The sequence below is a fragment of the Glandiceps talaboti genome, chromosome 18 (assembly GCF_964340395.1).
Source record: "Glandiceps talaboti chromosome 18, keGlaTala1.1, whole genome shotgun sequence".
Classification (NCBI taxonomy): domain Eukaryota; kingdom Metazoa; phylum Hemichordata; class Enteropneusta; family Spengelidae; genus Glandiceps; species Glandiceps talaboti.
In genome coordinates, this window is record NC_135566.1 from 5,054,052 (window position 1) to 5,071,794 (window position 17,743).

At 34.0% G+C, this 17,743-nt stretch overlaps 1 protein-coding gene across 3 annotated transcripts in view; it reads right to left on the minus strand.

Annotated features, from left to right (window-relative positions):
- Positions 1-17,743, minus strand: part of LOC144449606 (ARF GTPase-activating protein GIT2-like) — a 45,773-nt gene that overhangs the window by 18,349 nt on the left and 9,681 nt on the right. For all 3 annotated transcript variants that reach the window (XM_078140174.1, XM_078140173.1, XM_078140172.1), the window contains exons 2-4: positions 2,900-3,036; positions 1,134-1,246; positions 523-628 (exon numbers count right to left, since the gene is read on the minus strand). In XM_078140174.1, coding sequence (XP_077996300.1) covers positions 523-628; positions 1,134-1,246; positions 2,900-3,036 — 356 coding nt within the window. The remainder of the gene's footprint in view (positions 1-522; positions 629-1,133; positions 1,247-2,899; positions 3,037-17,743) is intronic.

A 17,743-nucleotide genomic window follows, 5' to 3' on the forward strand; every position in this document is an offset into this window, starting at 1 on the left:
ATGCTGCTAATTCTTAATTCAATAGCTAGGCTATTTACTGTTCTTCATCAAGTTTTGTTCCACGATTGCTAACAGGGTACAGAAGCACTTCTGGATCTGACATAAATGTTTACGAATAGCTGTGACAGTTTATGTATATATTATATTCTGATGCCAATATTTATCTCTCAATGTGTTTGCAATCTGTTTGTTCAATTTTTTACTTCAAAGTCATATTTCTTGACTTTACTAGTATTAAACTTTATTGGTTATCTGATACATATGTCTGGGTGAAGTGCATACTTTCAGTTTGTTTACAAACAGAAACCCTACAGTTTCACTACAGTTCCGACCACCATATTGAATTTGGCTCATTTGCATGATGTTAGAGTTCACTTGTAAATCATGTCAATTTTCCTTGGAAACAACGATTTGTTTATGCATCCTTAGTTACTGGCTAAGTTTTTGTAGTGTGGGACCTCAAGACAAGTATTTATAAAGCAGACAACTGCTATGCTTCAAGACAACAAAAAAGTGACTTACTTTGCTTAAATCTTTTGCTGTGACTGCATCATCATCTTTACTTGGCAACCTATGGACAAAGTCTAATCGCTGATATTTAGCACGGATAAAATCAGATTTTGTTGGGCTGAAAAAAATCACAAAAATCTTTCATTTATTTAAAATGTAAAATAATAAAGGATAAATAGGATATATATAGATATATATATGTGTGTTGGTAGTGATGGAAACAGGTCAAAGTTCACTCTGGCAAGTCGAAGTTCACTAAGGATGTGCAAAAGTTCACTGTTAGGGTCATTATGACATGTCAAAGTTCATTAAGGATATGTCATTAAGGATATGTCACAGTCCATTGTTATTTTGAAGTTCATTCAAAAAGATGCCAAAGTTCCCCATGACATGTCAAAGTTCATTCAGAACATGTCAAAGTTCATTCAGAACATGTCAAAGTTCATTCAGAACATGTCTAAGTTCATTCAGAACATGTCAAAGTTCATTCAGAACATGTCTAAGTTCATTCAGAACATGTCAAAGTTCATTCAGAACATGTCTAAGTTCATTCAGAACATGTCAAAGTTCATTCAGAACTCTTCATCATATTCAGTGTAGAATCATTATTGTTTTTCACTTACTGTACAGAATCTTTGGGGCTAGGTTTTCGCTTTCCACTTCGGACTTGTGAGGGATCTAGCAATGAATGTTCCCATATGGAATTAGCTCCATTACTAACTAAGGTTTGCACCATCTGTAGGAATACACAAATACAAATCATTTCATATGGAAGTAACTTGTCAGTTGTAACCCAAATATTACATGTATGTATAAAAATAGTCTTGTGTTCTCTCTTAACATGGCAAAAGGGGTACAAAGCCTACTTCTAAATTCTAAGTACACTGTCCGGATAACATGAAAATCAAACTACAAATCACTTATTTTCTGACAAAATGGAATGAAAATAGCCACAAGAACTAAACTTCTCCCTTCCTGGTAATGACCAGCAACTACAGAATGTTACTGGTCTCTTGGCCCTATTGCAAAACTGCATACTGTAATTTTCCAGTTAGTTTTGTCATGTAGTATATGTGTAACAAAACATATCTGCAAAAGAATACCATTTATTGAAATATCTTTTTTTTTACAAAAAAGGAAAAACATAACTTTGAGGTGATGTCATGAAAATGTTGATTTATTATTGCCCTTAGCAAATAAAACCTTGGCCTGCAAAATGAAAAAAAATTGATATTGCTAATTAAAAAAAATAGTGCCAATGGCACTGTAGGACAACTGATACTATTATTCATTTATTACTAAACCCAAAAAGTCAAGTTCTGGTCTTGGACCAAAAATAATTTTGAATTCAACAATTTCCCTACTACATGTAGATACCCAAAGTTTCATCCCCAGCATGTAACACGGCAATCCTTCCAGCTTTGTTTTTTATTGGAAGTCATTTAGACAGACAGACAGACAGACAAACAGACAGACAGACAGACAGACAGACACTTCACCACAACCCTAGCACTACTGAACCTTCAGTTCAGTTGTGCTAAAAATGCAAATTAACAGACTTCCATTTCAAATTGAAATTGCAAAGTTGTGGGTGTACCACATAAAACTGACCTAAAGTTAATTACTCTCAGCCGCAATCTAATTTCTATAATTTAATTTTCTTTTGTTGTGACATTCATTGAGTTAGGATAATTAACTAAATAAACTTTCTGAAAAATTCCATGCAAACAGGAAGAAGAATTCTTCTTAATTAACATCTTGTCGTATTCCAACCATCATATACAAATGTACATCAATGGTAAATTCTGATGTAAACATAGCATGTCAACCTTGAAACTGCACTACAAGACCATACATGAATTCCCTTATATTTTTATCAGCTACATGTTAGTATTTGTTTTCAACTATTTTAGATCTATTTCAATGTATGCATAAATTCTGCAGAATTTTTTAAAGATATTGCAATTTCTCAAAATTTTCCAAATATTACATCAATTTTCATTAAATGCTATCCTACGATGATATTCACAAATGTAGGTCCAAAATTTTTGAAAATATCCAAAAATGTTTAAATATGTCAAAATTTTACACCGATATTCATCAAATGTTTTTGAAACATCTTGCTATGCTATTTCATTTACAAGTGTAACTTCAGGTGCACTCACTCACATACATACATACATACACACATATGTATATATATATGCTATCACACAAACTCAAACTACCTATGCATACAAATCACATTATTATATTTTCTTCACTTTGCCTTGAATAAATTTACATTTCTTTTTCACTTTTTCTCTTCCATCAACTCAGATTTTCATATTTCATGGTACGACAAAGAACAAAATTCTAGACTAGAGGGGGGTGCAGTGAATTGTCCTACCTCTAGTAGATTCCTTGGCCATGCTGGTCCATGATGCAATGGTCTGACTTGTGATATATGTCTTCCTAGACTACGATGTACACTACAGCATTCATCACATATTAGTATACCGTGATTTATGGATGCCCAGCCTGGATCTGAATATCAAGCAGAAAATACAAAAGGTTACCATAACAACATGGAAAGAAATAGTATCAACAAAGGGCCATCGATCAAACAGTAAATTAATAAAGATGTTACATGTATTATTGATAGAAATGATAATTTTGAGAGAATCACTACAAGATATATTTTTGTTGCGACCGCTAAATGGATAAAATCACCATGTATCCGAGTTCCCTGCAGATTTTAAGGAAGTGAAGTTGGCCGTTATTGAAACTTTTCAAACCTAACATCCTCCTAGTGCTAGTAAACAGAGGAGGAAAATCTGGTAAAATGTACATATATTACCAGAACATGTATCATAATTTTGGTGGTGAACCTCAATAAAATGCCAGGGAAGCGTAGGTGGATTCCATCCTACCCATTGCCTCTAACAAAAACACCAAATAAATCAAACTATATGCCACTATGGTATGTTCATGAAGTTCAAAGGGGAACGCCATTGCAGGAAATAAACTTTAATGTATTTTCATAAACTTTGGGTTCTGGAGAGTCATTTCATGATTTTACAACACACATATTGGATGCAATTGCTAAGAAACATTGAGTTGAAATGTTCTCCTCATTCATTGTTCATTGGATATCCTTGCAATGGACAAGCATTGTGAGACAATGTACGTCATGTTCGAGGGATTGTTGACTTTCCCCCTGGAAACAAATTATCAAATATCTTTCTTTCATTTTTCCCAGTAAAAATACATGCATAGTCTTGTCTTTCCACTGAGAGTTTCTTGGACATAAAAAAAGAGACATTTGAGAAATTACACTGGTTTCTGAGTAACAACAAACAGTTCCATTAGTGATAAATTAAACTGTATACTGAACTCAAGAATCAATTTCATTTTTTTTTCAATTTGAATGCACGAATACGACTCTATTTCTCTTCATCAGTTTCTCAATAGGTTCAGGTAATGGCAAGCAAGACTCAGGTACTTTATAATCCATATTATCACCTCATCAACTTTGTAAGCTTATCACCTTGTATGATTAATTGTGAATGTACTGTATCCAGCATGGTGCTAACTCTTTATATGTTGTGTTGCATGATCAGAATATGTAATTGTATTTCATACATGCAGACATACTAATATATTTATTACATTCATACCCTGTACGTCCTGTTTTAACAAGTTTGTTTATTGTCTGGGTATCAGTCGAGTGACCTTGCCAACAATTTGAACAAATTGGATTGATTGGTATTGTGAAACTACGGCTATCTGGTGGTTGTGGTGGTGTCAGCAGTGTGGTGGATCATGGTGATGGTGGTATTGGTAATGTAAACAATAGTGGTAGTGGTAGTAATCAAACACCCTAGCTAAATCAGCATGGTGGTGGTGGTAGTGGTGGTGGTGGTGGTAGTGGTGGTGGTGGTGGTGGTAGTGGTGGTGGTGGTGATGGGGTGGTGGTGATGGTGGTGGTGGTGGTGGTGGTGGTGGTGGTGGTGTTGGTGATGGTGTTGGTGGTGGTGGCAGTGGTGAATTCATTCAATTTCATTAAGCATTTTGAAAAGTTTGGGATCTGCCACAGTGGAAACTATTGTATGTGTATACATTTTGCCTAAGTGTACTAAAAACTTTTACAAAGTTCTTGTATATACCGGTAATACATTGGACAGTTGCAAATAATTCATGAGTATCCCGCCCACTGTGGGACTCATATAGAGAAAGTAATATACCTGAACCACAATAGAAAGCACTGATGGAAAATCCATCAATTGGATTGCAGCCAAGATTGCTAAATTTACCAACTCCTGACGGTACAGCAGACTGTATGAAACCACAATGGAGTTGCAAACTGTTCTATATTTATCACCTAGCAATTAGATTTTGTTTCCATTTAACTCTACTTTCAGCACACTAAAGTCAACACATGGGGATAGAATTATTCATCAGCTGAACAAACCCAGACTGACTTGTGTGATAATCAACGTTAGAACTGTCATGTCTAAAACTACTTTATCTGCAGCAGACTACATGCATTGGTTCAATAAATCGATTCTAGAAACATCTCAAAAACTAATCATTCTGTCATTCTGTTTTGCTTCTACTCTCATGTCTACTTCAATCTGTGAATTTTGTTGTAAACCATATAATACTGCTACACATATTGCTTAGATAAATATCCGAAAATTTCAGCATTACTGTAGGCTTCAATGCTACTGAAAAATTTATTCCCATCTAAATTTCATCCAAGAATTAGATAAATTCACTCTCATCTAAATTTTGGTCAAAATTTCCAGATTTTCTGTATTTTATCACTTTAATTTGAAGCATGAATACTAAAGTATTTTCATAAATGATAAATCAGAGCAATATTTTAATATTATATCATACAATTCGAATAGATCAAAATTTACAAAAACATTTCTAATTTTCTTAAATTTACATTTGCTTTATGTTTTCAAGTATAATTTGGAATGTAAAAAAGTACCAACTTTCTTCATCTATCATCAAACTGAACAAAATTGATAAGAACGCAGACAGATATCACACACAACTTAATTTTATAACACAACAAATCTAATCCTGCCAAAATTTTGTCAAAATTTTCCAAATTTTCTGAAATTTCTCTTTTTTTTAAATTTATTTTGGACAATAAATGACCAACTATGGCCATCCATCACCAATTTGGAGAAAAAAATTTGATAAGAAAGATGATCTATATCACACAACTCAATTTTATCCGAAGCAAGCGCTTATAAATAATACAAGAGACATCTTATCATTAGCAGTACATGTTCTAGCATCTGGATAAATGACAGCTCTACAGGGCAATTAACCTTGCCTGTAAGTTGAATACTTACAGACAGACACACTGACAGATAGGTTAGTCTTTCCTGTCTCAAAGCATACAAGGAAATTGTTTGCATTCATCTAAAGAATATCCCATCCAACGAATCTGATACAAATTATTTTGCTCAAGGACTTCCATTTGAACAAACATTTTCATCCAGACCATCAAAACACATGAACTCATCTAAAACTATCTCATTGTTGCAATTGTATTCATCCACAAATTTTGTTTTCAAATTTCAAATTTTCATCAAGATGAGAGCAAGACCTCATTTTTCTAAATCTGTTTCATCTTTATATTTTTCTGTTATTACAGAAGTCTGAACTCTACTGTAGAAATGTTTGATAAGTCCACTTACAAAAATAATAATGAACAGAAAATAAACTCAACTTTCACAACTTCTAATGCAAATTAGGAGCATTGCAATGAATGTACATGTATATATAAAATACCATGACAACCAAATAAGAAATCTGTATACTGACATCGTATCAAAATATGCAAACTACACCATCCCCCTCCCCCCTCCACCCCTCCAAGCCTGCTTGGATGTAAATAGTCGGAACGTCTATACTTGATAAGATACCAGACGTTACGAGAGGTATAATGTTAGAATTGGTGGTTTGTGGATTTAACATGAATTCAGTTCAATAGTCTGACATCATGGTCATTTTAACACCTTCTACCAGATAATTATGTAGTTGATAAGCTGTAAACAGAACTGGTTTCACATGGCTGAAGATTGCTCTATTCACTGCAGACATGAAATGTTACCTGATAGCTGAGATGAAACGACACATCATACATGTATCTTACAGACTAAGGTGTGAATTTAGTCAGAAATTCAACACATTTGTACTCAATTACAACAAAAGTACACTAAAAAGCTTAGAACTAAACATCTGAACATCCTGACAAATTTCCATATATGTATAACCCATTAGTTTAATTTCATAGGCTTAATTCCACCAAGACTAGAGAAACTACAAAGTCTTTACTTCTTAGAAAATTATAGTCTGAGTAGACATTAGGGAAGAACATTACGTCAGTATTTACCTTTCTTCATTTTGTGGATGTTTCATGCCTGACTTCATTTGACAGTTTCATTATCGTTATCAAAACAATAATTAATCATTTTATGAAGAAAATTCCTACGGGAAATTAAGACTTCTGAAACAAATTTCACGTCTGATGAAATATGAAAGGGTTTAACATTCTTGAAAAAAGTGTCATGGATCAGAAAAGATAAAGATACAGACGAGAAGAATATCATGACAAAATTTGCTTTTTGATCAATCTTTAAAAATGTGAGAATTAATACCTTGTGACATAATGCTGTTGGACAATTTCTCTAATCTTGATGTCAATCTTAGGGTATGTTATCAGTTCAACTATTGCCTAGTCTTGTAGTAAGAACCGGATCTGTGCTTGGAAGGTTGTCACACAAAAGCCATAGATGACAATACCACTGGTGTGCAACTTTCAGTTGTAGACACAATTGATGTATACCTTCAGTGCAATGCAACTTTCAGTCACTACATCAAAAGAAAGCTCAGCAATTGAACAGCTAGACTAACTTTTGTCGTGGGTATTTTTCAGTTATGTATTTATATCAAATAACGCAAGTTGTAGATACGTGTTAACACTGACAGGATGCAAATGGTGATACAACCGAAATATTCACTATTATTAATCTCTGAGTGTGAATAACTCTTCACCATGGAAAGTATGATATGGCAAGATGTGGAATCACTGGACTTAAAAAGTTTAGCTAAGCTTAAAACGGATGATGTGAATAGAACTGGTAGATAAATTTCATTTAAACAGGTATATATTCCTGACACTCCTAGCTCCTAACTAGTGTAGTGTGGAAAAGTTTGTCGTTACCACATACATATAGGACGGTATACACAAAGTCATGTACAATGTATGCTTACAAACGGAACAAGATCAGGAAGAGGTCACGAAACCTCTATTAGGTGTCCTCATTCAATGTTTGCACTGACACAGACACCAAACAATTTTTGACTCCTAGCAGAGGTGGAAAAGCTTCTCATACATATTGCTGGTTGTGTGGTTAAAATATAACTGCTGTATTAGTATATTTATGCAGCATAGCTTTTGTAGAATTCACATACAATTTGTAATCATGTACAATGGATCTATAGCAATAGTAATAAAGTTATATAATATACCATGTGACAGCAGCCTCTGTCAAGGATCACCATATCATATCATATATTCATAACCACAGCCTCGTACATGGATTTAAACTCCATCGCCTGTGGCTGTTATTGTACACGTAACTGAGCCAATGCATTCAAGTGCAAAATCGCTTATTCACCCATCAAAAGTTGTATCATACTATGTATCCTAAAAAGTAGCATACAACACAACTATATCAAATCATGGTGTACCTGTTTGCATACAAAGATCACAGAAAAGACCTTAGCGGCAAGAAACATGTTAAATATAGCATAACACATTCAGCTACGAGAGTACATCCATAGTTGCAATTGATATACAAAATGTCTACAACGAAACTCCTGGTGGCAGCATTACCGTTCAGGCAACGGTATGCCACACATTACATCCTGCATCCGATACAAGCACACAGAAGACTTCAACAAGCTGTACCACTACACTACAAGCAATATATGAACTCCTATTTCGCTAGACTAGGTAAGGTCAATTGGCACTACAACATTTCTATTTGAACAGGACAACTAAAATTGTAAAGAAATCCAGAGTAATTCTAAGAGCAGTAAATCACACTTTATCAAATTATGAAAAGATTTCTCTCATAAACTGGTAACCATGGTAACCAAAAGACACAGAAAATCTAATAAACTGGCTAGTACATGAAGTTTAAATCACTTCTCATTCTTCCAAGGTGATCAGTATTCAATATAGGTAAGATGAAGGCTGTACATGTACAAGCAGAACATACAAGTGAATTACAGACAGACCTTCAGACAACAAGATTACTTTCACTATATTTTCATGACTGAAAATTACGCCACTTTTTTTTTTTTTTGGGGGGGGGGGGGGGATTTCAAGCACTTAACTTATTTGGTTAGGTCAGATGGTCATTCAAGTATATGACAGAACCCCATGACACATGAGTGCAAGTGTGGCATACTTATGGTATTTGCATGAGTGCTTGCAGTGTTCTCTACAGCCTTACTTTCAAGAGGGTAGTAAGTGAAAGTGCAGCAGAAAACACTGCAAGCACGAGTGCAAATACACCTGAGTACCCACACTGGCATTCACACAGCATGGGGTTATGTTATTATTACATATGTTTATCCAAAACAGCATATTCCTGTAAAATGATACTATTCGATCGCACACTTTCATATACATGTACAATGAACCATCGTGCTCTCATTTGCATATCATTCACAAGCAGATATCATATGCAGTAATGTTTTCGGCATTGCACCACAGTACCACTAGTATGATCGTGCAACAGTGCAAGTAATCTCTCAGTCTGGTATATGTAATGGGATAATGGGAGAGGAAGGGGGAGGAAGGGGGTTTGAACTGATAATCGGTTTACAGTGAACACAAAAGCAAAAGTGAACCAATTCAAATCCATTCAGTTCTCTCATGGGGATATAAACCGGTTTCTAACCAATTTAATAACTGAATTAATTTCAGTTGAATCGGTTTTGAATCAATTCATATAGGGACAAGGCCTATGGAACATTGCTATTTTTGATGTTTTATGATGCACTCGCTGATAAGTCTTGGTACAAGGGTAATGTGACAAATATATGAACTGTACATGTTAAAATCATCAAGGTGATCTTGGGACCAATAAAATCTTATCACTGTTTAATATTTAGGCAATGAACTGAAGTGATCCCCACTTAGTAATGACCTTGGTGAGGTTCTCATGGAAACATGAATATAAACAATACATCCATGTACACTATTCCCTCATGACAGAACATATGAAAGCTTGTTCCTGGTCTTTAAAAGAACTTTGGGGTAAACATCTTGTTTTCAACAAAGAATCAACAATCTCACCGTATTTGGCAGCCATATTGGATTCTAAATGGCTAACATTTTGAACTATATTCCAAAGATTTGTATGTTCACCCCTTATTGTTTTTCTGATTGAACTGAGAACATTTTCTTGAATAAAGTGACAGAAAAAGTTTAAAGGTACACTCTGTCTAAAACGTTTCATTTCTGCTAAATCTATTTACTATACTTAACATGCAGTCCCACATTCTAGAATAGATGTGAAATCATTACTATTCTCAATCTTCTACCAAATCACTAGGTTACGTCAGTGAAACACTTCCGTTGTGTACACAACTTTCTACTTAAACCCCTGTTTTTCACATTCCTGGCTTCTTATTTCACCATTGAAATGTTAATCTTGGTACACTCTGAAAACACTGCATATTTGTACATGTACTTCAACTGTTACTTTTACTTTCAAATACTTCTCAGGTGACATAACATCATGAATATTCATAATATATAATGTCATGCATATTCATGAGATAAAGGTTGACAAAACAGAGTTGGAAATCACACGATGGCCAAGGTTCTCAAATAATGTCTTCTTTACATGTATTTGAGTTTTCCATGGAAATAAAACTGAACCCAACTCTAACTTTAGAATAGCAGAAGTACATTTGTTGGCAAGTTGCCAGATAAAATACAAAATATATCGGTCACCTTTGCTGCACGCATTGGGAATGAAACAGGTGAGATAACATGAATTATTACTGAAACACTTCATAACATTTATTCACAAATTTTGTTTTTATCTTTATTTTCAGGGAGTGGGGTGTCACTATTTTGAACATAAGTAATATTAATACACGGTTCTAAAACTGCTATTGAAAGAGTGCATATTATGAAAGTACCAATAGACTCACTAACAAGGTTAACCTTGATAATTAAAATTTAAAGAGGAGAATGCAATAACATTCTTAATATAGTAAGTAACACACATACATATACATATATCAACCACATAGGTCATAGATCATAGGTCATAGGTCACAGGTCATATGTCATCTCAAGGACATGATCAATGACAACCAATATTGACAATAATTACTGACTGTAATTCAAAATGAATAGAAACCATTGTTTGACAAATATCTAATTACTTCACTATTAGGCTTGTATCCTTAACATAATGTTATTATCATCATATTATCAAATATTAGTTTTATACATGGAAGCCTGACCTGGTGTGCACTTTCAATATTAATAGAGTTTCTGATAATTATAGAAATTTAGTCAATCTGATGTAAAGTTATTGAATCTGTCCACACATCAATATGGAAAGCTACTTGGCTAGTAAGGAGGAGATCAATATTCCAATGTAGGATAAAAAGATAAATTTGTTTAGGTAGGCCTCAGGAACCCCCCTCCCCTCCCCACCTCAAACTTAATTGGCCAAAATTCTACATTGTTTCAGACAGCACAATCAGTGTACAATCAGCATGTTGTATATAGTATTATAAATACAAAGCCAGTATGTAGTGAGAAAATTGCTTTTATTGGTACTTCATGTATTTTGTGCAGTGTATTTATAAGTATACTATATTGAAAATTCTTCTATTTCTCGATTTGACATTTTTTTAGAAATATTTGCTCTTAGGGTACAATTCGATTCCATTAAAAGTCAAATCGTATGTTGTCGGATAAGAACTAAAATGGCTCTGAAATACATCATTATGAAAACATCACCATTATGCATATTGACTACATATCCAATGCACCTTTTCAGGACACATACTCAAGTAGTTAATTTGCATATGTGTCTATTTCAAAAGAATTGCAAGCGCTAACATTTCCCTTGAGCAGGAATTTTAGTATCAGTAAAAACTATAACCTTTCAAAACTCAAAACACATATTTTGATCTTCGGCCCTTAATAATAGATATACGAATTATCTGAATGTATGCATACACATATGAATTCTTATAGTACCTCTAATCTCATAAATTCAGAGTGTAGTCTTATACACATGACACTTGACAGGATACATGTATATCTTATTCTGTATGCAGATCACACATCACTGTAAAAGTTCGAACAAAGCCAAGATGTGTTCAATTTGACAGTTTGAATTTGACAGGCACAATTTACAAGCTGATTCCACATGCAAAGTTTACTGATAACAAACCATATACTATCCCTTCCAAAGTATGGATATGACTAACTTTGTCAATGTTTGCGGAACCAAATTTTGGGGAACTTTACACAGCACTGTAATAAGTATGCACAATCCTTAATGCATTCAATTTGTTAATTGGAATTTTGACACACTCTACAGCTGATTCTATATGCAACACTCTCTGACGACAATCATCAAATACTATCCTTCCAAATTCAGAACATGACTCAATTTTGTCAACATTTGCATCATCAAATTTTCATAGACACTACATGTACACTGTCCTTACAAAATCTGAGTATGGCTGACTGACAATGAGGTCTATATTTACAACAATCAAGTCTGACAGACTACAGAATCTATGAAAGGTACCTACCAATTGCAAAAATTCAATAAACATTCATCTAAACTCAAATGTTAAACTCTCTTGCTCTTTTTAAATGTTTGAACTTTAATTTGACTTTATATTTTGCTTCAAATGGCTGAAAAAGAAAAATACCAGAGAATACTACATAAATATTACATATGCTGTCAACTCAATGAACACTTTCAGTATAATCCATGCATCATTTTCTGTTCACTCAGTGCTAACATGTCGATACAAATCAGTGTAAAATGTTGCTGTCTAGTTACTGAGTAGGTTTCACCATCAATACAGGTTTAATATACATGATACACGACATAAATCATAGTCTGACTCTTAGCTGCAGTGTTCTCGGACTGGGTACGAATTTTTGCTGTGTTCTCAGACAGGGCATGAATAGTTGCAGTGTTCTCAGACAGGGTACGAATAGTTGCTGTGTTCTCAGACAGGGTACAAATAGTTGCAGTGTTCTCAGACAGGGCACGAATTTTTGCTGTGTTCTCAGACAGGGTACGAATAGTTGCAGTGTTCTCAGACAGGGTACGAATTTTTGCAGTGTTCTCAGACAGGGTACGAATTGTTGCAGTGTTCTCAGACAGGGCACGAATAGTTGCCGTGTTCTCAGACAGGGTACAAATAGTTGCAGCGTTCTCAGACAGGGTACAAATAATTGCAGTGTTCTCAGACAGGGCACGAATAGTTGCCGTGTTCTCAGACAGGGTACAAATAGTTGCAGCGTTCTCAGACAGGGCACGAATAGCTGCAGTGTTCTCAGACAGGGCACGAATTGTTGCAGTGTTCTCAGACAGGGTACGAATAGTTGCTGTGTTCTCAGAAATGCAGACATCATCATCTAGTGATTTTCATGCTTCTATACACAAAAACTCCTTTCTGTGTTTCACAATAATAGGCCCAATACAAGGACTGATCCAAAGAAGACAATGATATCTTTACTCCGGATCAGATCACTCTAAACTGATATGCATACTTGTAATTTTCACCACTGCCACTGGCAATGAAATGGTTTGATAAAATAAAGCGTGATTCAGATATTATACAAATAACGTAGGTAGGTTGGAGATTGATTTATATACAGTGCCTCTATCAGTCTATGCTATTGTAATGATGCTGGCCAAGTGAGTCAGTCAGTCAGTCAGCCATATTGTTTTTGAAAGTTATACTGAAAACACAATGACATCATGACATTACTGCACATATCCTGTTCAATCATGGAGATCATGTTACACTACATTGTGTGTATCTACCTGCTTTTAGAAAGGATGGTATTTACAAAAACTCAATCACTTTGTTCTTAATCCTTCTAATGCAAACACAGCATGGCAAATCATGTATACATATTCAGCCTGAAAAAAGTCAAGTATTACACCATACACATATATACCTACCTGGGTACACAGTAAAATTTATAGTCCAAAAAGTGTTTTTGTTAAGAGCGATAAGCAGCTAAAATGCAATGTGGGGGGGGGGGGGGGGGGGGGGGGTCCCAAACAAAATTATGGCAGATTGTATTGGTTACTTTACTCCTTTTCCCCTTTCTGTACTGTCACTGGGATACCCAACCTTATAAAAAACAATGACAAAATATGTAACACTACTAGGCCAGTGCCAGAATTCTTCTCTCTCTTCCCAGGGTTCTGTAACATTAGTGAACACAAGATTATCATCAGACATACACGTTGACAAAGAACACAATCGAAGAATGTATCTACATCAGTGTAAAATTTTCGTGTCCAAAGAAATCAATATTTCATACAAACTTTTCATTATTCACATCAAAATTACGCATCTGTCAGACAGTTTTGACAGGAGACACCAAATGATAAATCAAATTTTTATCATCTGTCTGGGATCAACAAAAGATACAATTCTACTTCAAAGTTCTAATCACTTTCATTCAGAACTGGCTTGACATTAGAAGATGAATAATGATTATATAAACAAAACAGAACAGTGGAAGGTTTGGCAAGGAAATGAACATCATAGTAACTGTTATGCAAATAAGTTTTATTGTTATGTAAATATTGCAAATGAACACTATACAGGGTTCCTGAACCCATAATCCATCAAAACTGTTCAGTTTTGTAACTCTCGTAACATATGTGTCATATGAGAGGGATTTTATTTGACATAATCTCCAAATAAGATCAATTATTTATCCTTTCAGCTTTCTCTGCAGCTGTCTCCTTTGTATGTCCTCCGCCATCATATAAAATCACAGTGGCAACTTGACGATACCTGTAATTGTAAAATTTGTGTGCTGTGCACTTGTATAGGTATCGGCTGTTAACACAGCTGCTTTCTACTCTTACATTTGTACAAATAAACTACAAAATGTATACACAATAAACCCTTTCTTGAAGAATCATAAATTTTTATCGTTTCCTTCAATGTGTTGGATTCTCTGCGAAAAGTGTAATTCACTCTATATCATCAGCTTTATCAGACACTAACAGACAAGACAAGTCAGATATTACATGTAGAAATTATTCAATAACAATTTTCAAATGTAATATTAAATTGCATGTAACGGGACTGTAAACCTGAAAATTTATTTTTCCTTATTTATTTTCAGAAAACACAAATGTAAAAATAAGTAGTGACTAAAATGCCTGTACATGAACAAAATGTACCAGTCTGGTAATTGGCAAAAAAATTAGTCTTTGAGAACTAGCTGAAGACTGTAAAATCACAAAATGTTCTCATGGTGAAACTATTGAGGTTTACATGTACAGTATATTGTAACATCATTTCTAGTTTGTGTTTATCTTGGTTGAAAGCTTGGTTTCTATGATAGTACCACACAGTGACATACACTGAAATAAATTATTTGTAAATTTAGAATATCAAAATAGGTAATGTAAAAATTTTAAAAAATATTCAAAATTAAAAAATTATAAAGTAATGATACAACTGTGGGCTTGACGAAATGTTTGATGAGATTAATCCGTAGCTAAAAGATTACAACTAAGTGTTTGAATAATTTACATTGGCAATGTAATCTTCTGTCTGCAAAGAGACAGCTGTATGTATGACTGGCCTACACAGGAAATTAGATCTACAGTTCAATATGTCTGACTGAAACAAGTTGTTTTTACAAACTTTAGTTTCATTCCCTTCGAGCATTATAACACCGAGAGACACTGAGTAGGCAAAATTAGTAGTTTATATTTATAAAGTTATTGTGAACAGTAAAGGATATATGTATATGTGTTAATATTCTTCAATAAATCATTAGGAACTATTTCTGTATGCAAGACTGCATATGAAATACTTTTATTAAATTCATATAATTTTTTCTGAATTGACAGGAGAATTATCGAAATGTTTAATAATTTTTACTATAAATAAGGAATTAATTCTGTATCCATGCAACACTGAATATGAAATTAGTCTTTCATTTTTCTGAATAAACCGGATGATTAATTGAAGAGTTGGTTTTTACTCACAAATTATTTATACAGTTCAACACAAATCATGCCGGTATGTCTGTATTAAAAGTGTCTGTATATTCATGACTGGTTAAACAGCAACACCCATGCTGATGTTGAGCTATTACCATGACAACAAGTACTCTTTCAAGTCTTTGCGCACAGAACAACCCATGGTGATTGCTGATGTTCTGCCTTGTATTCACACAGCAAAACCCATGGTGATGTTTAGTGATGTGTAAGTATATACTGTACAATCGTTATGCACTCATACAGCTCAACCCATGCTGATGTTAACTAGGCTTCTTAATGCAATCTTAGTGCACTTTAAAAGTAAACCCGACGGTGGTCTGTTCATAGCAGTTTATAAGTGTAACATGGTGTTAATGGCAAAACTGAGAATGGATTAACATATATATCACACAATAGTAAACCCAAGAACGTGCTGATGAGACATCATTGAAAATTTGGGAATCACTTTCCAAAACTAAAAATTCCATTTTACATTTTGCAATAATTGGTTCACACTTTATATACTACATATATGTATTTGTAACACTTTGTATTGAATCTGCACTAGTTTAAAAGTTGTAGTGTGAACAACGCTTTCTTGGTTATCCGAACTTTCATTGACCAGTACAGAACTATGTATCCAGTTCACACATACTTTTACATCAGTTATGTTATTTCAGCACTAATGTAGAAGTTGTAAGCATGAATCATACAATGAAAAAGGCCTGTAAATCTGTTGTCCATCCCAACTTTAATTGGTCAGTGTACCACAATAATCCAGGTCACATATACTATGTACATTGTAAATATATAGATTTTTTATAGTAAACGGTCATGTTAAAGCAGCACTGGTGTAAACAATTATTATATGAACAATGCTTAAAGGGAAACACTACTCCAGGAAATTAAGACATTGTCAAAAACTATGGGGGCTGGAGAGTTATTTCATGATTTTACATCATATACAATTACTTGTGATTTCAGAAAAACATCAACATGATCTTGTGCCATTATAGCATATCTTTGCTGTGGAACACTGCATCATGGGAATCTGCAGAAATAATATATTCAAATTGCACAATGAATATTCATGAGATGTTTTACACTTTTAGGGAATATGCACTGAGGACTCATGAATATTCAGTGTGCAACACTTCTACAAAAGAAGTAACATGAACAAGGCTAAGCATAGCCCACTGACTGATTTCTTCATGAAATGTTGACCATTCATTCTACTCACTAATATATCGTCATAGTAATCCATCCTAAGTAAAAGCTTTACATGGTATGATCTATATTCATTCTAAGTACAACATACCCTACGTCATCCTGTGAACCTGAAACATTATGACTTCAAACTCAGATTTGAAAGTTGACCTTCTTCAACTTAAACCAATAAAATTGTCAGGCAGGGAATAAATATCCATAATTTATCACATCACAGCTAGCTAAAATGCTTTTTTTTATCCATATTTTATTAGCACTAAAAGTCAAAGGTAAATCCCCTACTTTTAATATTGTACTTGGTGGTGTTTAGTTAAGTAGACACCAGAGAGAGTCAATGATGGAAATAGTTCCTTTGCTTAGAAACTGATCTCCACACTAATACTGGACTGTCAAAAGCAAATAAGTTTTACTTTTGTTGCAAATTCTGATCAGTAATAAAGTATGAAATGTAAACCTTCCATTTTAGTTTTTACCAACATGATATTTCTTTTTTTTTCTCGTCATTTGTTTTCTTTATTTCTAATATCACTATTATTTTAATGATATGAAAGCAAATCAACACATTGGTTTAGAGAATTTGATCAAATCATTTTATTTTTACTAAATTTGGTTTTATAAGTATTTTTTTAATAATTAATACATTCTTTGCTTTGTTGTCATAAACTGTAAACTGAAAGACGCAA